The 21,691-nt window shown below is 45.0% G+C and overlaps 1 protein-coding gene across 7 annotated transcripts; it reads right to left on the minus strand.

The window, feature by feature from the left end:
- Nucleotides 1-1,466: 1,466 nt before the first annotated feature.
- Nucleotides 1,467-5,031, minus strand: LOC123061851 (uncharacterized). Of its 7 annotated transcripts, none has more exons than XR_006429369.1 (6): nt 4,571-5,031; nt 4,208-4,494; nt 3,728-3,940; nt 3,453-3,576; nt 2,864-2,977; nt 1,467-1,814 (listed from the first exon to the last, which is right to left on the minus strand). XR_006429369.1 is itself a non-coding variant. In XM_044485132.1 (4 exons), exons 2-4 carry the CDS (start codon nt 4,259-4,261, stop codon nt 3,526-3,528), a joined length of 318 nt encoding a protein of 105 aa, XP_044341067.1. In that variant the 5' UTR covers nt 4,262-4,494; nt 4,571-5,027; the 3' UTR covers nt 2,987-3,525. The 7 variants fall into 7 exon arrangements, 1 of the variants encoding a protein (XP_044341067.1); XR_006429368.1 differs by having other exon boundaries at nt 1,467-1,851; XR_006429367.1 differs by having other exon boundaries at nt 1,467-2,551.
- Nucleotides 5,032-21,691: the final 16,660 nt, after the last annotated feature.

Below are 21,691 nucleotides of genomic sequence, written 5' to 3' on the forward strand. Positions count from 1 at the left end.
ATCATGATAGTGTATTTACATTGCTTTTAAAAAGCAAGCTACATGGCAGAGATTCATCATATATATAGCTCTGGTCATTTAGCTTATGATGACTAAGATATGCGGTCATGGACATCAGGTAGAGTCATCGTTGCATGTGCCATCGGTATTGAAGATGGCCTCATCGTCTAAGCAGCTCTTCCCGGTGGGTGTGTTTGGTGCGTTGTCATTGGCCAAAGCACATGCCTTTCATATCATCGTCCAATCCCCAATAATGCTTGTTCATTTCGTGTAGAACATCCTCGGATTGTAAAGTTGCATCGTCAAGGTATTCTGCAACATATCTTACCTACGACAGAGTATGGTTCAGATTGTTGTCTTCAGGCATTGATCCTGTTGTGAAGCTGGCATTTATTATATGATAAAATTCTTTTACTGTCGTGCAATCTCTACCAAGTCCACTACACTAGTTACCCGGCGTTAGTAAGAGCCTTCTCCACAAGCTCCATCAGCTTCGCCATTGCCCGGAGCAGATCATCCTTCAGTTGCCCACAGTTCTTGATGAAATTGTCCAGAACATCCCTAAAACCAAAAATCCTTAGCATATAACCCCCTCCTTCTGACAACACGACTGCGGAGATGAAGCTCTCCTCGGCGAAGAGGGGCCCCAAGGTGAGGTAGCTACATCCAGAGCTCCCAATGACTGGCGCAGCCACGCACTGCGCCCCCTCGGCATGTAGGCTCGTGAGGTGAGGCGGCCAGAGCACGCACTTATAACACCGGCCATAGAGTTGAAGTTGGGTGGCGCTAGTGGCCATGTTTTGGAGGGAACTGTGTTGAACATAGGGCCTGTTTGGTTCACGGCTAACTTTGCCACAACTAAGCTTAGGCAAAGTGTGGCTTACAAAATGGCCACCACAAGTGTGGCAAGAATTGGGAAAAAGTTGAGCCTATGACATGTGGACCAAGTGGCTAGAAAATGTGGCAAGCCACAAGTGTGGCAATAAACCAAACACATGCCCAAATTATTATGGCACGACTAAGGTTAGGCGTGGCAAGCTTATGCTGCAAACCAAATAGGCCCATAGTGTTTTTGGCTACAACTTTTCGTGTAAATATTTGTCTGAAGTTGTAGCTTCGACACTCATTGATTCAGTGTGAATTTTATAGCTCCTCCTGATTATTGATGTACTGCTATTCAGAAGTACTGTATATGATATTGAGTTCTACTTCTCATATTGTGCCTTGCTCGATCTGCACGGATGCACATATTTTTGAGCAAACTGTACTGCATATTCTTATACTCTCACATTGTTGAGTAAACATACACGTGATGCACACATTGTTTCTAGTTTTGTGCTCTACTTCTCAAATTGTGCCTTGCTCAATCTATACTGCTGCACACACTATTGAGCAAACTATACTACAACTTTATCTCTTTTTCATAGAATAAATAAGCTCATGATTTCAGAAGCAAGGTATACTCATTGTTCAGAATGTGTGAAACCACCACATTCAGCTATATATTCAGATTTTTCTCAATTGATTCGGACAAAAGACACAACCAAGTCAATCGGAAAGCTAATCATTAATTCATAGTACATCAAACACAAATGAATTCAAGCACAAAGACAAACATTCAGGCATGAAAATTCCAGAGTTCCAAATTACATCAGACACAACACATAACGGCCTCGTGTACGCATCAGGCGTTGCCACATCGATGTTCACCACCTCCATCTTGGACGGAAGGATCAGGCAGCACTTGGGCCGCTTGCATGAGAGGAGAACGGCCCCTTCTCCGCACCAAGCATCGGATGGGGAACCCTCATTGGCTGCCACCGGCTCATAAGGAAAAGTATCAGAATACTTCTGCATAGAATTTCAGGACAAATGACTTTACATATAGATACAAAATCATAAGTGGAAGTAATGGGGATGTGCATGGTGATCATAAATTTCTCCAAACCTAGAGAGGTAATTACGGCAACAGAAGAGTCAAACATTTCCAATCTTTGCTCAATGAAAACCGAGGAAGAACTCTATAACTATCCTACTCCACACTGATCATTGCGTTATATCAGTATTTCTCTTTTACAGAATTAAATTTCGACAAGCATGTTGCATCCACACGAGGCTGAGAGCAGACCCCCTGACTATTTTACATTTTGACCTCTGTTAGGCCAACATCCAATATGTGAATACACATAAGTTTGAACCATAATTTGGTACGGCCTTACTCAAGAAAAAGCAAAATACAGAAGGGGGTACTGAGAAATTTCAGCAATTGCACTCTACAGACCATTGCATACTGTATACTGCTTTAAACTTTGAAGTACCAGAAGTCACTGATTTGTAATGAATAGAATAAATTTCTCATTTACTCTACTTTGTGAAGGCAGATTGAAATAACTGTGAAGTCTTAAAATATTTCTTGATGAAAATTTCAATGCAGTATGGTACAAAACACAACTTGCTTAAATGTTCTTATCAGCTAAATAGTTTTAGACAGTATGAAGCAACTATATACAGTGGACTGACTATTTGGCCCAGCCAGAATGTACATCTTGACCTGAACATGCAAATACCAGAAAAATGAGATGCTTCGAGTTACAAACTGAAAGTGCCTAACAGAGAGGCTGCGAACTTGAGCAAAATTAAATGAAATATGACATAGAATAAAAACCCTCATGGTGAATAGCTTCTTCCCAAGATTCTAGAGATATTAATACATCACAGGTAAATAAACGACATCACTCCTCACAAGTTGCAGGCATTTGAGTTGGCGCTAATACGCCTGCATCGCCATCCAGCAACCTCTCTCTGCATCTCCTATCTCCAATTCCTCCCAAAGTCACAAATTGAGCAAAGGTGGGCATTGTACCTGCTGACCAGACGGGGGTTTGCTAGGTCGTCATACATCTCCCATGTAGTCCTGTTCATCGGGTGGATGGAAGCCATCACTGGAGCAGGACGGAGCCAGCCATCTCTGTGTAACCTTTGAATGATCAAATAAATTCAATGAATACGACACTAAGTATCACACTGCATACTTCTCTTGACTACTAATAAAATAACACAGTAGTACAGTTAATTGTAAACCTTTGGGATGTAAATAAAATATAACCAAATGTATGAAGAAATAAGGAGAATTAGGGGGGGAGAGAAGGTTGCAGCTTTGCCCGGGGCCGACGCGGAGGTGAAAGCAGCAATATCAGCAGCTGCTACTCATGACGACCATGGAACACCCTCCGGGAATTTGCATAACTAAAGTAAAGTGATCTTCTATTAGGTATTATGTGAATCAAGCCTCTTTCATTCTAGTCAATTATGGAGCAAAACTTACACTTCAATCATGAAGAGTAGATAGCATATAAAATGATTTACAGGTAACACCAAATTAAAACAGACCTTCCAACCCAATTTGGATTGACCAGGGCAGTATAAGGACACGGCAAAATATTAATATGTACCATAAAAAATGTAGGACTGAATTTGCTGTTGGGGGGTCTGCAACTCGTGAAATATGCATCATCTGCATTCTCCTTAACAACCCGGTATTGAAACTATACAGATCAGCTGAACAAACACATTATCCTGCAGGTAAAAAGAGGCCATTGATTGTTTCAACAAGTACAGAAAGAAGGAAAGATGTCATTGCGCCACCACAGCTTCCATGTCGCCTCGTTCGGCCACGAGGGCGTACATGACGGTGAGAGAGGATGGAGGCGAGGATGCAGGGACGAACCTCGATGGTGGACGGACGGCAGCGCAAGGATCGGACGGATCTGGCCATCTCTGCAGCCCACGCTTCTTCTGCCGAGGATGACAGCGACGACACCATGGACCACCTCTGCGGCTCGAGCTCCTCCCGGGGTCGTCGCTGCACACGTGGAGACGGAGGCGGGGAGGAGCCGAATTTGCGCCAATGCAAGAGGAGCAGGGCATAGGAGGGCGGTTCCTATGGATAACATTAGCAAATACAGGACATCTGCATCAGCTTTAGCATGCCATTAAATTAAACAAAAGGTTACAAATTCACTTACAAACCAATGCAGCATCTCAGATTTACACACAAAATCTAAATCATTTGTTCATCACCCAAATCAGGAGCTAGTAACAACAATATAACCAACAAATTAATCACACAAATTAGAAGGGTAAACTAATAAAAGTTAGAGATATGCAGGCATGGAAGAAAAAGAAAACAAATAAAAGAGGATCTTACCAGGAGCTTAGGTCCTTGATTTGGCTGTGCAGATGCCAATGAAGAGAGGGGCATTGCCTGCTCTACTTCTTGCTCCAACCCACTTCTTGTCAAGCCCAGGCCTCATCCTCCTGCCATCTCTTCTTCTCAAAGAAGGCAGTCGAGCTCCTCCTGGACTACCGTGGGGATGCAGTGATGCAACAACACAAGGAGGAGGGATTTCTCCTGCCTTCCTTGGTCGCTAGATGAGGGCTCATCCATGGCAGCAAAGACGTCGGCAGCTTGGATCCATCCTGATTCGGCCCTCTCTGTTTATCAGGGAGAGAGTACATAAGAAAGAGAAGGAGAGAGAACTGAAAGAGGCGATTGGAGAAGAGAGAATACCATGGAGATGAAGCCGGCGCCGGCGTACCCACGCCGGTAGGGTCCCCGGGCCCAAGCTGCGCCTCTACCGCCATGAAGAAGACGCTGGTGGCAGCGTGCGGTGGGCCGCGCCGGCGGGATGGCTCCCAGTGACTAGGAGCGGCGGGAAGCACGACCTAGTGTAGTCACGCGTCGTTGACGCATCATAGGGCTCCACAAGCTGCTGAGGAATGAGGAGGCGTGTGGATCTGGGCCGGCAAGATCCGGTGGATGCCATCATGGAGGAGCTCTCCACTGGCAGAATGGCAAGGACGACGATGTGTGAGGACGATGTAGAGGCGCAGCGGCAGCGACCCCGGCTCCTCCTTTTGAGCATGGAGGCAGAGGGAGGGGGTGAGGAGACATGGGCGGAGGAGAGGCAGGGGAGGAGGAGGTGGTGGAGGCGGAGGAGAGGAGGCTGTGGCCGAGAGGGAGGGGGGTGGCGGCGGCACGAAAAAGAGTAGCGGAATGAGGGAGAGAGAAGATATTTTCACGGGAGAGAGAGGCCCCAATCCTAATCTTTTCCTCGCTCGATGCGTTTGCTATGCACTATTCATAGCGACACGTGGACGGCGTGAGCCTGCCTAGCACCCCCTTCATCCTTTGTATGTTCAATATAGATGCATTAATTAAATAAGAGATATTATAATATCCCAACAAATATCCATGTTCCAACATGGAACAAGCTCCAATCTTCACCTGCAACTAACAACGCTATAAGAGGGGCAGAGCAAAGCGGTAACATAGCCAAACAACGGTTTGCTAGGACAAGGTGGGTTAGAGGCTTGGCTTAATAATATGGGAGGCATGATGAGCAAGTGGTAGGTATCGCAACATAGGCATAGCAAAAGAGCGAGCATCTAGCAAGCAAAGATAGAAGTGATTTCGAGGGTATGGTCATCTTGCCTAAAATCCCGCAAGGAAGAAGAATGAGTCCATGAAGAAGATAAACGGACGTAGTCGAACGAATCCTCACAACACGACGTTATCGGAACCAACCCGAAGAAGCAACACCGGAAAGAAACAAACAACATAGTAAACAAACATCACATAAGCGTGGCATGATGCACAACCAAGTATGATGCATGTCCGGATTAATGAGGCATGGCATGGCAAAGAGCACAAGCAATTCTACAAATTAAGTGGAGATCAATATGCAACGAGTTGCTTATTGACGAAACACCACAACAAGTTATTTAGTTCGATCTCGTTTATGAACTCAACAATATTCAATGTTGTTTAGCATGGCAAGGGGTGAAGCAAAACAACACTACCTATCTAGGCAAGTTTAAATGAGGCCGGAAACAACGAACAACAATTTCCGGTAAATCCCCATATGCATATTTTGGTTATGGTACTGTTCTGCCCTAAACCATATTTTATAGTAGTTAAACATGCAAAGAGATGCCACCATGTTAAACTAGGCAAAATTCTACCCCATTTACATATAAAGTTTGTTACAAACCGAGTTACGGTTAAATAGTTATGAATTAAAACATTTTAACATGGCATAGGAGCAAATTTAACCAAACAGCATTTTAAATATTTTAAACATGGAAGAAAGTTGCATATTATGAAACTACATGAAATCCTAGTCAAATTACATATAGAGATCATTTTTAATCCGGTGCACGGTTATTAAATTATGAGCAATGCAAGAAAATGGCATTTCTGTAATATGCATGTTCAGGAAAATTTAGCAAAACGTCCAAGGGAAAGAAATGACCACGGAATGAAACTGAACTGGCCCATCAGTTGGAAAAAGAAAAAAAGGAAGGGGCCCTGGGGTCAGCTCACCCATGGGCTTGGCCCGATGGGTGGAGGAGGAAGCTGGGCCGCGGGGCTTGCGGCTGGGCCTGAAGCGTGCTTGTGGCCCGAGAACAGAGAAGGGCCGGCTCGGGGCGATGCAGTCAACGGGCACGGGCGCTGCTCGTCCTCCTCTGCTCGATCGAAATAGAGGAGCAGCGAGGCGAGGGATGCAGGGCACAGGGAGGTGCGGCTCTGGCGGCTACGAGGAGGCAAACGGCGACAGGTCTGGGACGGCACGAGGACGACGCCGACGAGCTCCACAACCACGGCAGATGGCGGAGCTGGACAGACTCGAGGGAAGGGAGGCGGCTTCAGTCGACCTGCCGACAGCGAGGCCCCGGCGAAGTACAACAAGGGCTCACCGGAGCTCCGGTTGGTGGCGAGGAACAGAAGGCGACGAGGAAAAAACTCGACGAGGCAGACTTGGCACGGGCTTGACGGGGTCCTGCTGGTGGCTTGCCAGCGGCGAGGTTCAGTGGGGGCGGCGGGATCGCGAGGTGGAGGCGCGCTCGAGTAGACGGGAAGGAGCGGGTGCGAGGGCTTCCTCCCTGGAACGATGCGTGAATGCAGAGGCCCGGCGGCAGCGGGACATGGTGAAGACGGGGCATCTCCGGCAAGGCGAGGAAGGAGAGGACGGCCATGGCGTTCCTGGGGCTTGGCCGGCTCGATGAAGACGAGCAGCAGCGGGTCAATGCAGGTGGCGGCTCGCTGCAACGCAGGGACGAGGCAGCGCTGTACTTGACGCGATCTCCGGTGACGCGGGAAAAACGAGGGTGGCCGGAGAACGTGCTTGGACGGCGCCGGTGCAGGGATGACGCGGGGACGGGCTTGGTGCAGCGGAGCTCGGGGCCATGGCGAGCGGAGCACCTACGAAGGGGAAGAGAGCGGTCAGGGACGGGCGAGAGGAGAGGAAGCATGGGAAGGAGAGGGGCGGCACTGTTCATGGTGGACGAGAGAGGGGGCAGGGTCTTCGGGAGAGCGAGGAGGATCTCCACTCCTCTGGATCGAAGAGGGAGGAGGAGGCTCTCGATCCAATCGGGATCGAGCGCGGGGTCGATCTGAGAGGGAGAGGTGGGGGTTGCTGGTTGGATCGACGCTGTATACAAGGAAAGTGGCGGCGGCGTGGGGAATGGGATGGATGGGACAAGGTGGAGAATTTTTAGGTTTGTCCAAAATGATTAAGGGTGGACTGTAAATAGTAAGTCGGATCAGCTTAGGACGGTTAGGTCTCTCCGATCGTAGTCAGACGGTCGCGAATAAAATAGCTAGGGAGTCCAAGGGCCAGTTCTTTTCGGCGATTCTCCCAGAATCGCCCCCTTCCCCAGCTTCTCCCAGAATCGTCACTACATATTTTTTTTACAATCCTATCTAGTTAAGGTCTAATTAGCTAGGATTGTAAAAAACATATGGAGTGATGATTCTAGGAGAAGCTGGGGAGGTGGGCGATTCTGGTAGAATCGCCCAAAAGAATTGGCCCCAAAAGAGAAACCGATGATGATTTAGGGATGTTTGGGGATGATCCAGAGACAACGGTGACGACGGTCCGAGTCGGGTCCGGGACAACTTTTGGACGCGCACGTGAGGGGTTCGATGCACTGTGCAGAGAGGGGTTAGACTGGGCCTAGGTGGACTGTGGAGAGCGGGTTGGTCTGAGAGAAGAGGGGAGATATGCAGCCCGGCACGGTTTCCGGAGACCGAAAACGTCCGACGATAGACCGGCTATACTGCCGCTATAGTTATCCGTTGGGGCATCAAATGGACTCTGAACGCGATGAAATTTGACAGGCGGTCTACCTACACTAAAATAAGACCGCACACCAACTTTCAACCCAATCTGAGAACATTTTCCGGCCACTTATAAAATAATATTTCGGAGGTGCCGCGGGCGCGTGCAAGTGTGGTTGGGCTCAGAACGCACAACGGACGGAACTGGGGGAACCCGGACGGATGCAGGTTTTGAAAACAGGATGATGCAATGCACATGATGACATGATATGAAAAACATGACACGCAAGTAAAAGACAAGGTAACAACAACGAATAACTGGAAGACACCTGGCGCAACGGTCTCGGGGCATCACGACACTCCACCACTACGAGAGGATCTCGACCCGAGATCCAGGATGGCACCGGAGGGAAAACGGAAGAGAAAGAGAAGAGGTAAAACTAAGTTGCCTCCTTGACAAACGAGTAAAACCAAAGAACCTTGCGAGGTTGAACAAATTCGAGAAAAGAATACAACGAAGGTGAACAAAGTCGAAAACACTCCGTTAGAAAAGAGGAACAAGGAAGAACAAATTCGTATAGCACTCCGGTTGAAAAGAGATGCAAGACTTGATAAGGCGAAAAGAACTTGGAGCAAAAGGGCACAACACTCCGGTTAAAAGGATAAGCATGAAAAGAACAAGGTCCTGACAAAACAAGAAGATGGGTTGAATAGAGCAACATCATGATGCCTCCGGAAGAAATGAGAGGATGGAATGGAATGAACGGGGAAGAAAACAAGATCTTGGTAGAGCACGCTTACAACAAATGCTAGAACGGAGTTGTTGGAAAACCAACAACGAAAAGAATAAGCTTGATATGGTCTTATGGAATACAGCTCAAAATATGAGGTGACAACCTGCCAAACAAGATTGGATTGATATGAACAAGAAGACGAGAAACTATTTCACCGGGAGGATAAATGAAGAACTTGGATCATTTATGAGCACCACAAATAGCAGCAATCCTTAGGGAAGGCTTTAGGTGAAACATGACACAAGATAACTCCAATGAAGAGGTTGATGGATTTAAAATATCTCATTCTTAGCAACATGTGAATCATGGAACATGAACTCAAATTATCAAGAATGACATAATACCACCTGAAATGATACAGTAGAAAGAATTGCACTTCAGAATGCAAGAAGGGGAATACTTGAAGTATAGCTTGACGGATATAGCTTCGAGAGATATCTTGAAGAACAATTGAAGAGTGAAAAGGATCCTTGACGAACCACCATGTAGCCTCCAAGAGGAACTCCGGTAATAAAAGAATGACCAAACGAAAGGGGAGATAAGTTGAAAACACAAGGTGAAGACTTGCAAATATTTAGAAGAACCTCCGGAATAAGGAATTGAATTTACTCGATGAAACAAGAATATGAATTACATTACGCTCATCCTTCACCAATTAAGTTGATGACAAACAATGGATTTGGCACACTAGTTATTCTCGTAGAAAGGGTTAAGATAGATATGGTGCAAAACTTGAGAAGGTCTTCAACGAACCACTGGTAGGATTTAGAAACAACGAATGAATTGATATGATAACAAAGGAAGAGAAATCTTGAATGAAACACCGTAAGAATTGAAAAAGAATGAAGAAAAGATAAATAAACACCGGGAAGAATTAGCAACTGAATGAAGATGCTTGCTAGGATTTAGATACATGAGAACGAAGAGATCCCGGGCTGATTAGAGGATATTTGAACGATGCACCGGTATGATTTAGAGAACGAGAGTTGAAAGCTGGAAAGAATAATTCTGAGATGATGGGCTCCGGAGAATCAAACTGACAATACTCCTGAATTGCTCCGGATGGGAGAAAAGAATTCTCACAATCGAAAACAATTATGAGAGGATGGCAACAAGCTAGAATCACGAATCTTGAAGAGAATGGAGCAAGATTTACGAGAAACTCTTCTTCGGTCTTCCAATCTGAGAATGACAACGAGAAACACCACCATGAATTATTTAGATGCTCCGGAAGAATCAAAAGCGAAGAGATTGAGCCAACGATGAAAAGAATTTAACCGATCTTGGAGAAAGGCATTTGATTGATGATAAATCATTCTTACGTCAAACTTCGAAAAGAAATTTGAGGATAGCTCCAGGAAAATAAGAAGAGTCAGGTAAGATCCTGGGAAAAGACCTGTGGGTTAGGGCCCACTCAAGAAAAACACCATTGAAAAGATTTAAAGAAAGAGATTGCACCGGTTGAATCAAATGGCTAGAATGAGATAACAACCTCGAGATAGGTTTGAACGGATCTTGAATGAAAAGACGAGCCTTCTGAGATATCTTCAGCACTCCCGAACAAATGAGTAGCGAGAACTGAATGATTATGAGGTGCACCGGCATGAGAAGGTATTTGAAACGAGGAAAAGGATATGATCAACAACAAAACTTGAATTTAATTCATCGGAGAAGAAAAGAATGAAGAATGACGATCTTGAAGCTCCACTAGAATCTTCATGAGAATCGCCGGATAAGAACATTGACGGAAAAAACGAAGAAACTTTACATCCATAAGATGGATACTTGATTAAGAAATCTGAGTCCTTGAAGAAACAAGGGTGGTGGCGGGAAAAACAAAGGCAACTTGGGATGAATGAAATGAACACCGTTGAGAAGAACTGAGATTGGATCTTGCAAATGTTGAAGTGATCGGGTCCACTTGAAGAGAAACACGCCGGTTAAAAAGAATTGACATGACAATCTCGATTATCATGAAGGATTGGTATTCGCATCGGAGTATGAGAACACCATTTGGGGAAGGTATGGAATCAACACTTGACATTGAAGCAACTCGAATACCACAACTCAAAACAAAACAAAACAAAGGATTGGCTTGCAGAATAAGCCAGAACAAACATATGATAGAGATTTCGTCCGAAGTTTTCGTGATGGGGCCTACACGGGCTCGATCGTACAGCACCATCATGTACAAGGCAGTGCACATGACATACGAAGCATCCCCGAGTCAGCATAGCCAAGGACTCTTTAAGACACAACGAGACCATTGTAAAACCAACCGTGGATAGGCGGACCACTAGACGTCGAACCCCAATTTCATATCATACATCTTTCGGAAAGATATCCTAAGAGCTACTTGAATTCCCACTTATAAACTCCTGAAATTTTCTGGTTATGCAATCAGGTGTTGGGGATACAGGGGAAGCATAATATCTCACCCAAAACTAGCAAATCCTACATCCAGCTGTATCCATCCTTCAACACATAACCAAGAAACCTTCGGAAATCGTTTACCTCAACCATCGAAAAGCATCCATTATACGAGTTATGGCAATACTCCCGAACTCCCGCCCCAGTACTGGGTGGCGTCGAGGTTATCTCACCAACAACTGCATAAAAGAGATTTTCGATGTCGGTGAAACTCAGGTATTCCAGAATTGCAACGATAAAATTGTGACGACAACACCTCGGAGCTCAACTCCTCGGGACACTGCCACAACCCCTAAATTTTAGGAGGCACCAAGAACAATGTTCTCGTCACAAAACCATCGGAACGATTCCAAGATACCCGCGTGATCCTAAAAAAAATTTAGTGAAATTTGAGAATAGAAGAGTCAAAACTCTACGTCAGGATGCCTCACCAGAGCGACGAAGGGACTGAGGAGTAAAAAGAATCCTACTCTCTGATATATATAATCCTAAAGGACTCAAAACATTTTTCTAGACTCAACAACGCCAGTGATTCAATCAAGCAGGGGGCTCCTAAGGTCGGGGAAGGCTCTGATTACCAACTTGTAACGCCCTCGATGCGGCTATATCTCCCACGTGTCGAAGCACGACTTAGAGGCATGACCGCATTGAAAGCAATGTCGCAAGTGAGGTAATCTATGCAACAACCAATATAATACATAAGGGAAAAGATACATAGTTGGCTTACAATCGCCACTTCACACAATACATGAATAAAGCATTACATCATCCAGATACAATCAAGGTCCGACTACGGAACCCAAAATAAAAGAAGACTACCCCAAATGCTACACAGATCCCCGATCGTCCCAACTGGGCTCCACTACTGATCAACTGGAAACGAAAACAACGTAACAAACACGATCTTCATCGAGCTCCTCCTTGAGCTCGGTTGCATCACCTGCACGGTATCATTGGCACCTGCAAACTGGTTTTGGAAGTATCTGTGAGTCACGGGGACTCAGCAATCTCACACCCTCGTGATCAAGACTATTTAAGCTTATAGGTAGGGTAAAAGGTATGAGATGGAGCTGCAGCAAGCGACTAGCATATATGGTGGCTAACATACGCAAAATGAGAGTGAGAAGAGAAGGCAAAGCACGGTCGAGAAACTATGATCAAGAAGTGATCCTAGAACAACCTACGACAAGCATTACTCCAACACCGTGTTCACTTCCCGGACTCCGCCAAGAAGAGACCATCACGGTTACACACACGGTTGATGCATTTTAATTAAGTTAAGTTTCAGGTTTTCTACAACCGGACAATAAAAAATTCCCATCTGCCCATAACCGCGGGCACGGCTTTCGAAAGATCAATCCATGCAGGGGTGTCCCAACTTAGCCATCACAAGCTCTTACGGTCAACGAAGGATATTCCTTCTCCCAAGACGACCTGATCAGACTCGGCATCCCGGTTACAAGACATCCTCGACAATGGTAAAACAAGTCCAGCAAAGCCACCCAGATGTGCCGACAAATCCCAATAGGAGCTGCCCATATCTTGTTCTCAGGGCACACCGGATAGATCAAGCTACGAGTAAAACCAGCCCTCGAGTTGCCCCGAGGTGGCCCCACAGGCTGCCCATTTCGGACCAACACTCAGAGGAGCACTGGCCCGGGGGGTTAAATAAAGATGACCCTTGGGCAGGCCTACCCAAGGGAAAGAAAAGGCTAGGTGGCAAATGGTAAAACCAATGTTGGGCCTTGCTGGAGGAGTTTTATTCAAGGCGAACTGTCAAGGGGTTCCCATTATAACCCAACCGTGTAAGGAACGCAAAATTCGGGAACATAACACCGATATGACGGAAACTAGGGCGGCAAGAGTGGAACAAAACACCAGGCATAAGGCCGAGCCTTCCACCCTTTACCAAGTATATAGATGCATTGATTAAATAAGAGATATTGTGATATCCCAATAAATATCCATGTTCCAACATGGAACAAGCTCCAATCTTCACCTGCAACTAACAACGCTATAAGAGGGGCTGAGCAAGTGGTAGGTATCGCAGCATAGGCATAGCAAAAGAGCGAGCATCTAGCAAGCAAAGATAGAAGTGATTTCGAGGGTATGGTCATCTTGCCTGAAATCCTGCAAGGAAGAAGAACGAGTCCATGAAGAAGATAAACGGACGTAGTCGAACGAATCCTCACAACACGACGTTATCGGAACCAACCCGAAGAAGCAACACCGGAAAGAAACAAACAACATAGTAAACAAACATCACATAAGCGTGGCACGATGCACAACCAAGTATGATGCTTGTCCGGATTAATGAGGCATGGCATGGCAAAGAGCACAAGCAATTCTACAAATTAAGTGGAGATCAATATGCAACGAGTTGCATATTGACGAAACACCACAACAAGTTATTTAGTTCGATCTCGTTTATGAACTCAACAATATTCAATGTTGTTTAGCATGGCAAAGGGTCAAGCAAAACAACACTACCTATCTAGGCAAGTTTAAATGAGGCCGGAAACAACGAACAACAATTTCCGGTAAATCCCCATATGCATATTTTGGTTATGGTACTGTTCTGCCCTAAACCATATTTTATAGTAGTTAAACATGCAAAGAGATGCCACCATGTTAAACTAGGCAAAATTCTACCCCATTTACATATAAAGTTTGTTACAAACCGAGTTACAGTTAAATAGTTATGAATTAAAACATTTTAACATGGCATAGGAGCAAATTTAACCAAATAGCATTTTAAATATTTTAAACATGGAAGAAAGTTGCATATTATGAAACTAGATGAAATCCTAGTCAAATTACATATATAGATCATTTTAATCCGGTGCACGGTTATTTAATTATGAGCAATGCAAGAAAATGGCATTTCTGTAATATGCATGTTCAAGAAAATTTAGCAAAACGTCCAAGGGAAAAAATGACCATGGGCTGAAACTAAACTGGCCCATCAGTTGGAAAAAGAAAAAAAGGAAGGGGCCCTGGGGTCAGCTCACCCATGGGCTTGCCCCGGTGGGTGGAGGAGGAAGCTGGGCCGCGGGGCTTGCGGCTGGGCCTGAAGCGCGTTTGTGGCCCGAGAACAGAGAAGGGCCGGCTCGGGGCGACGCAGTCAACGGGCACGGGCGCTGCTCGTCCTCCTCTGCTCGATTGAAACAGAGGAGCGGCGCAGCGAGGGATGCAGGGCACAGGGAGGTGCGGCTCTGGCGGCTACGAGGAGGCAAACGGCGACGGGTCTGGGACGACACTAGGATGACGCCGACGAGATCCACGCCCACGGCGGATGGCGGAGCTGGACGGACTCGAGGGAAGGGAGGCGGCTTCAGTCGACCTGCCGACAACGAGGCCCCGGCGAAGTACAACGAGGGCTCACCGGAGCTCCGGTTGGTGGCGAGGAACAGAAGGCGGCGAGGAAAAAAACTCGATGAGGCAGACTTGGCGCGGGCTTGACGGGGTCCTACTGGTGGCTTGCCGGCGGTGAGGTTCAGTGGGGGCGGCGGGATCGCGAGGTGGAGGCGCGCTCGAGCAGACAGGAAGGAGTGGGCGTGAGGGCTTCCTCCCTGGAACGATGCGTGAATGCAGAGGTCCGGCGGTAGCGAGACATGGCAAAGACGGGGCATCTCCGGCAATGGGAGGAAGGAGAGGACGGCCATGGCGTTCCTGGGGCTTGGCCGGCTCAATGAAGACGAGCAGCAGCGGGTCAACGCAGGCGACGGCTCGCTACAACGCAGGGACGAGGCGGCGCTGTACTTGGCGCGATCTTCGGTGACGCGGGAAAAACGAGGGAGGCCGGAGAACGTGCTTGGACGGCGCCGGTGCAGGGACGATGCGGGGACGGGCTTGGTGCGGCGGAGCTCGGGGCCATGGCAAGTGGAGCACCTGTGAAGGGGAAGAGAGAGGTCAGGGACGGGCGAGAGGAGAGGAAGCACGGGAAGGAGAGGGGCGGCACTGTTCCTGGTGGACGAGAGAGGGGGCAGGGGCTTCGGGAGAGCGAGGAGGATCTCCACTCCTCTGGATCGAAGAGGGAGGAGGAGGCTCTCGATCCAATCGGGATCGAGCGCGGGGTCGATCTGAGAGGGAGAGGTGGGGGTTGCTGGTTGGATCGACGCTGAATACAAGGAAAGTGGCGGCGGCGTGGGGAATGGATGGATGGGACAATGTGGAGAATTTTTAGGGTTGTCCAAAATGACTAAGGGTGGACTATAAATAGTAAGTCAGATCAGCTTAGGACGGTTAGGTCTCTCCGATCGTAATCGGACGGTCGCGAATAAAATAGCTAGGGAGTCCAAAAGAGAAACCGATGATGATTTAGGGATGTTTGGGGATGATCCGGACACAACGGTGACGACGGTCCGAGTCGAGTCTGGGACAACTTTCGGACGCGCACGTGAGGGGTTCGATGCACTGTGCAGAGAGGGGTTAGACTGGGCCTAGGTGGACTATGGAGAGCGGGTTGGTCTAAGAGAAGAGGGGAGAGATGCAGCCCGGCACGGTTTCCGGAGACCGAAAACGTCCGACGATAGACCGACTATACTGCCGCTATAGTTATCCGTTGGGGCATCAAATGGACTCCGAACGCGATGAAATTTGACAGGCGATCTACCTACACTAAAATAAGACCGCACGCCAACTTTCAACCCAATCTGAGAACATTTTCCGACCACTTATAAAATAATATTTCGGAGGTGCCGCGGGCGCGTGCAAGTGTGGTTGGGCTCAGAACGGACAACGGACGGAACTGGGGGTACCCGGACGGATGCCGGTTTTGAAAACATGATGATGCAATGCACATGATGACATCATATGAAAAACATGACACGCAAGTAAAAGACAAGGTAACAACAATGAATAACTGGAAGACACCTGGCGCAACGGTCTCGGGGCATCACATCCCCTCCACCAAGAAGCATCAATCCATGGCTTGCTTGAAACAACGAGTGCCTCCAACTAGCAACAGTTACATGGGGAGTTTTGTTTTGCAATTATTTTGATTTAGTTTGCATAAAGCATGGGACTGGGCATCCCGGTGACCAACCACTTTCTCGTGAGTGAGGAACGGAGTCCACTCCTCTTGAGGATAACCCGCCTAACATGGAAGATACGGACAGCCCTAGTTGATACATGGAGCTATTCGAGCATACAAAACAGGATGATTATTTGAAGGTTTAGAGTTTGGCACATACAAATTTACTTGGAACGGCAGGTAGATACCGCATATAGGAAGATATAGTGGACTCATGTGGAATAACTTTGGGGTTTATGGGATTGGATGCACAAGCAATATTCCCGCTTAGTACAGGTGAAGGCTAGCAAAAGACTGGGAATCGACCAGCTAGAGAGCGACAACAGTCATGAACATGCATTAAAATTAATCAACACTGAATGCAAGCATGAGTAGGATATAATCCATGATGAACATAAATATCGTGAAGGCTATGTTGATTTTGTTTCAACTACATGTGTGAACATGTGCCAAGTCAAGTCACTTAAATCATTCAGAGGAGGATACCACCCTATCATACCACATCACAACCATTTTAATAGCATGTTGGCATGCAAGGTAAACCATTATAACTCATAGCTAATCAAGCATGGCACAAGAAACTATGATCTCTAGTTGTCATTGCAAACATGTTTATTCATAATAGGCTGAATCAGGAATGATGAACTAACCATATTTACAAAAAAAGAGGTCGAGTTCATACCAGCTTTTCTCATCTCAGCCAGTCCATCATATATCGTCATAATTGCCTTTCACTTGCACAACCGAACGATGTGGATAATAATAATAATAGTGCATGTGCATTGGATTAAGCTGAAATCTGCAAGCATTCAATAAACAGGAGAAGACAAGGCAATATGGGCTCTTTTGTCAGATCAACAATAATGCATATAAGAGCCACTTCAATAATTTAATTATGGTCTTCTCCTATCGACCCCCAAAGAAAAGAAAAAAATAAAACTATTTACACGGGAAAGCTCCCAACAAGTAAAAGAAGAACAGGAAATCTTTTTGGGTTTTCTTTTTAATTACTACTACAAGCATGGAAAGTAAACTAGCTAAAAGCTACAACTAATTTTTTTGTTTTTCTTAAGGTTTATCAAATACACAAGAAGAAATCATAAAAGGAAATAAACTAGCATGGATGATACAATGAAAATGTATGAGCACCGAAATCTAGCAATGAGTGTGTGAACATAAATGTAATGTCGGTGGGAAATACGTACTCCCCCAAGCTTAGGCTTTTGGCCTAAGTTGGTCTATGGCCACGGTTGGCCTGGCTGATATCCGTAGTAGAAGTTGGGGTCGTACTGAGATGAAGAAGGCTCCGATTGCCACTGGTTGGCAATCATCTCCGGATCCCACAGGTAATTAGACTGTCATGGAGGATCAACTTGTGGTTCCGGCTCTGGCTCCATGGCTGGTGCAGGGTTCCAGTAGGCGTGAATAGCCTTTAACGGAACAAGGTACGGGCCTGCAGATAAATCAAACAAAGAAGGAGCAGGCAGGGTAATAGTCTCGGGATGATGTTTATCAAAGAACAATTTGTATTTAAGCTCTCCTTCCTATTCTTAACAATAAAATCATGTGCCACCATACTTTTATAATCCAAATAAACACGAGGCAGCACTTTTTCTTCCTTCTCATAATGCCTAATAGGTATGTTAAAATGTGCAGCTAGGCGTGATGCATAGATGCCTCCAAAGACGGGGCCCTTTGTACGGTTCAGACTTAACCATTTAGCAATAATGCCGCCCATACTAACAGGGTTATCACTATATAAACCGTGGAGCAAAATAATAATATCAGGGACAGTAAGGTTTCCACAGTTTTCGCGACCAATTAAACAACGACTAGCAAATAATGCAAAATAGCGTAAAACAGGAAAATGTATGCTAGTGATTCATGCATCGGAAACCTTCCTTGTTTCCCCTACATTGATAGTATCAATAAACCCATCCACATCCTCGTGATGTGGTTCCTCTGTCTTGCCCTCGAAAGGGACTAAACAAACCCGACAAAAATCATAAAGTGACATCTCCTTATGCTCATCATATAAATGAAACTCCACCGTAGGTGGTGAATTCCTAGAATGGAAATGAAAGTTTTGCACAAGGGTATTTGTGAGTAAGAGATACTAATCGCGTTGGTCGTGGAGGAAAGCGGTGAGGCCTGCATTCTCAGCCATTTCATAAAAATCTTCATAAATCCCGGCTGCTCTCAAGAAATCATCGGAAGACCATTCACACGACCGAACCTCCGCGGTGCGAGGCAGATTATACTTAGGCTTCGATGCCTTTTCCTTCGAGCTTTGGCTCGATGAGCCCCTCAAAAGTCTCTTCGTCATTTTCTAAAAAATTCTGAAATTTTTATTAACTTCAAAATAAAAGTGAATCAAACTCAATAATATTGATAGCAACTACTCCTACAAGTGCCTAGGGCCTATATCATGCATAAAAACTACTTTTGACCATATAAATTTGACATGCAAGCTCAAGAACAGGGTCACCAAAGCAAAATTTTGCAATGAATAAAGCACTAGAACAAAAACTAATTGGACAAATGGAGGAGTCACATACCAAGGAACTATCTCCCCAAGCAGTTTTGTGAGAGGTGCTTTCAGCAAGGAGATCGAAAATGGCGGCATACTGAGCTAGAACTCGTGCTTGAGATGGATATTCGTGTTTGTGGGAGGAAGAAGGAGTGTGTGGGTGAAGGGATAAGTGGAGGAGGTCCACCGTGGGCCCATGAGGCAGGGGGCGCGCCCAGGGGGTAGGGCGCGCCCTCCACCCTCGTGGCCAGGTGGATGACCCCCCTGCTGTGTTCTCAGTGCCAAATATTCTCAAATATTCTAGAAAAAATCATATTCAAATTTCAGGGCATTTGGAGAACTTTTATTTTCGAGGTATTTTTATATTGCATGGATAATCAGATAACAGACAGAAAAATACAATTTTTATTTTATTTAATATAATAACAGAAAGTAAAAGGAGGGTATAGCAGGTTGTGCCTTCTAGTTTCATCCATCTCATGATCATCAAAAGGGATGCACTAACAAAGTTGATCAAGTCTTGTTAACGAACCCATTCCGAATAACATGGAACCGGAGAAATTTCGAATAACACCATGTTACCTCAACGGAGATATGCACATCCCCAATAATAAGAATATCATATTTCTTCTTGACAGTAGGAAGAGGAAATTCAAAACCTCCAAATATAATCGATGGAATTTTTCCAATAGTGTTGATACTATGAACTTGAGGTTGTTTCCTCGGGAAGTGTACCGTATGCTCATTACCATTAACATGAAAAGTGACATTGCCTTTAGTGCAATCAATAACAGCCCCTGCAGTATTCAAAAAGGGTCTTCCAAGAATAATAGACAAAGTATCATCCTCGGGAATATCAAGAATAACAAAGTCCGTTAAAATAGTAACATTTGCAACTACAACAGGCACATCCTCACAAATACCGACAGGTATAGCAGTTGATTTATCAGCCATTTGCAAAGATATTTCAGTAGGTGTCAACTTATTCAAATCAAGTCTACGATATAAAGAGAGAGGCATAACGCTAACACCGGCTCCAAGATCACATAAAGCAGTTTTAACATAGTTTCTTTTAATGGAGCATGGTATAGTTGGTACACCGGGATCTCCAAGTTTCTTTGGTATTCCACCTTTAAAAGTATAATTAGCAAGCATGGTGGAAATTTCAGCTTCCGGTATCTTTCTTTTATTTCTAACAATATCTTTCATATACTTAGCATAAGGATTCATTTTGAGCATATTAGTTAATCGCATACGCAAAAAGATAGGTCTAATCATTTCAGCAAAGCGCTCAAAATCCTCATCATCCTTTTTCTTGGATGGTTTGGGAGGAAAAGGCATGGGTTTCTGAACCCATGGTTCTCTTTCCTTACCGTGTTTCCTAGCAACTAAGTCTTTCTTATCATAACATTGATTCTTTGATTGCGGGTTATCAAGATCAACAGCAGATTCAATTTCTATATCATTATCATTACTAGGTTGAGCATCATCATGAACATTATCATTAACATTATCACTAGTTTCAGGTTCATTACTAGATTGTGTTTCAGCATCAGAAATAGAGATATCATTTGGATTCTCAGGTGTCTCAGTAATAGGTTCACTAGAAGCATGCAAGGTCCTATCATTTTTCTTTTTCTTCTTTTTAGAAGGACTAGGTGCATGCACATTATTTCTCTGAGAATCTTGCTCAATCCTCTTAGGGTGGCCTTCAGGATACAAAGGTTCCTGAGTCATTCTACCACCTCTAGTCATAACTCTAACAGCATTATCATTATTCTTACTATTCAATTCATTGAGCAAATCACTTTGAGCTTTAAGTACTTGTTCTACTTGAGTGGTAACCATAGAAGCATGTTTACTAATAAGTTTAAGTTCACCTTTGACATTAGCCATATAATCACCCAAGTGTTCAAGCATATTTGAATTGTATTTCAATTGTCTACCAAAATAAGCATTAAAGTCTTCTTGTTTAGCCATAAATTTATCAAACTCACCTAAGCATGGGCTAGCAAACTTAGTAAATGGGATTTCAGCTTTATCATATCTATAGAGAGAATTTACCTTTACTACCTGTGTCGGGTTATCAAGACCATGAGTTTCTTCAATAGGTAAAGGATTAAGATCATATGTTTCTTCAACAGGCGGTAAATTAAGACCATGTATTTCTTCAATAGGAGGTAAATTCTTAACATCTTCAGCTTTAATACCTTTTTTCATAGATTTCTTTGCCTCTTGCATATCTTCAGGACTGAGAAATAGAGTACCCCTCTTCTCCGGAGTTGGTTTAGGAATAGGCTCAGGAATTGGCTCCCGAGATGTCCAATTATTTTCATTTGCCAACATATTATTCAATAGAATTTCAGCTTCATCTGGTGTTCTTTCCCTGAAAACAGAACCAACACAACTATCCAGGTAATCTCTGGAGGCATCAGTTAGTCCATTATAAAATATATCAAGTATTTCATTTTTCTTAAGAGGATGATCAGGCAAAGCATTGAGTAATTGGAGAAGCCTCCCCCAAGCTTGTGGGAGACTCTCTTCTTCAATTTGCACAAAATTATATATACCCCTTAAAGCAGCTTGTTTCTTATGAGCAGGGAAATATTTAGCAGAGAAGTAATAAATCATATCTTGGGGACTACGCACACAACCAGGATCAAGAGAATTAAACCATATCTTAGCATCACCCTTTAATGAGAACAGAAATATTTTAAGGATATAAAAGTAAGAGTTCTCTCATCAGTAGTGAACAGGGTGGCTATATCATTTAATTTAGT

Source organism: Triticum aestivum, chromosome 3A, assembly GCF_018294505.1.
Source record: "Triticum aestivum cultivar Chinese Spring chromosome 3A, IWGSC CS RefSeq v2.1, whole genome shotgun sequence".
NCBI classification, from domain to species: domain Eukaryota; kingdom Viridiplantae; phylum Streptophyta; class Magnoliopsida; order Poales; family Poaceae; genus Triticum; species Triticum aestivum.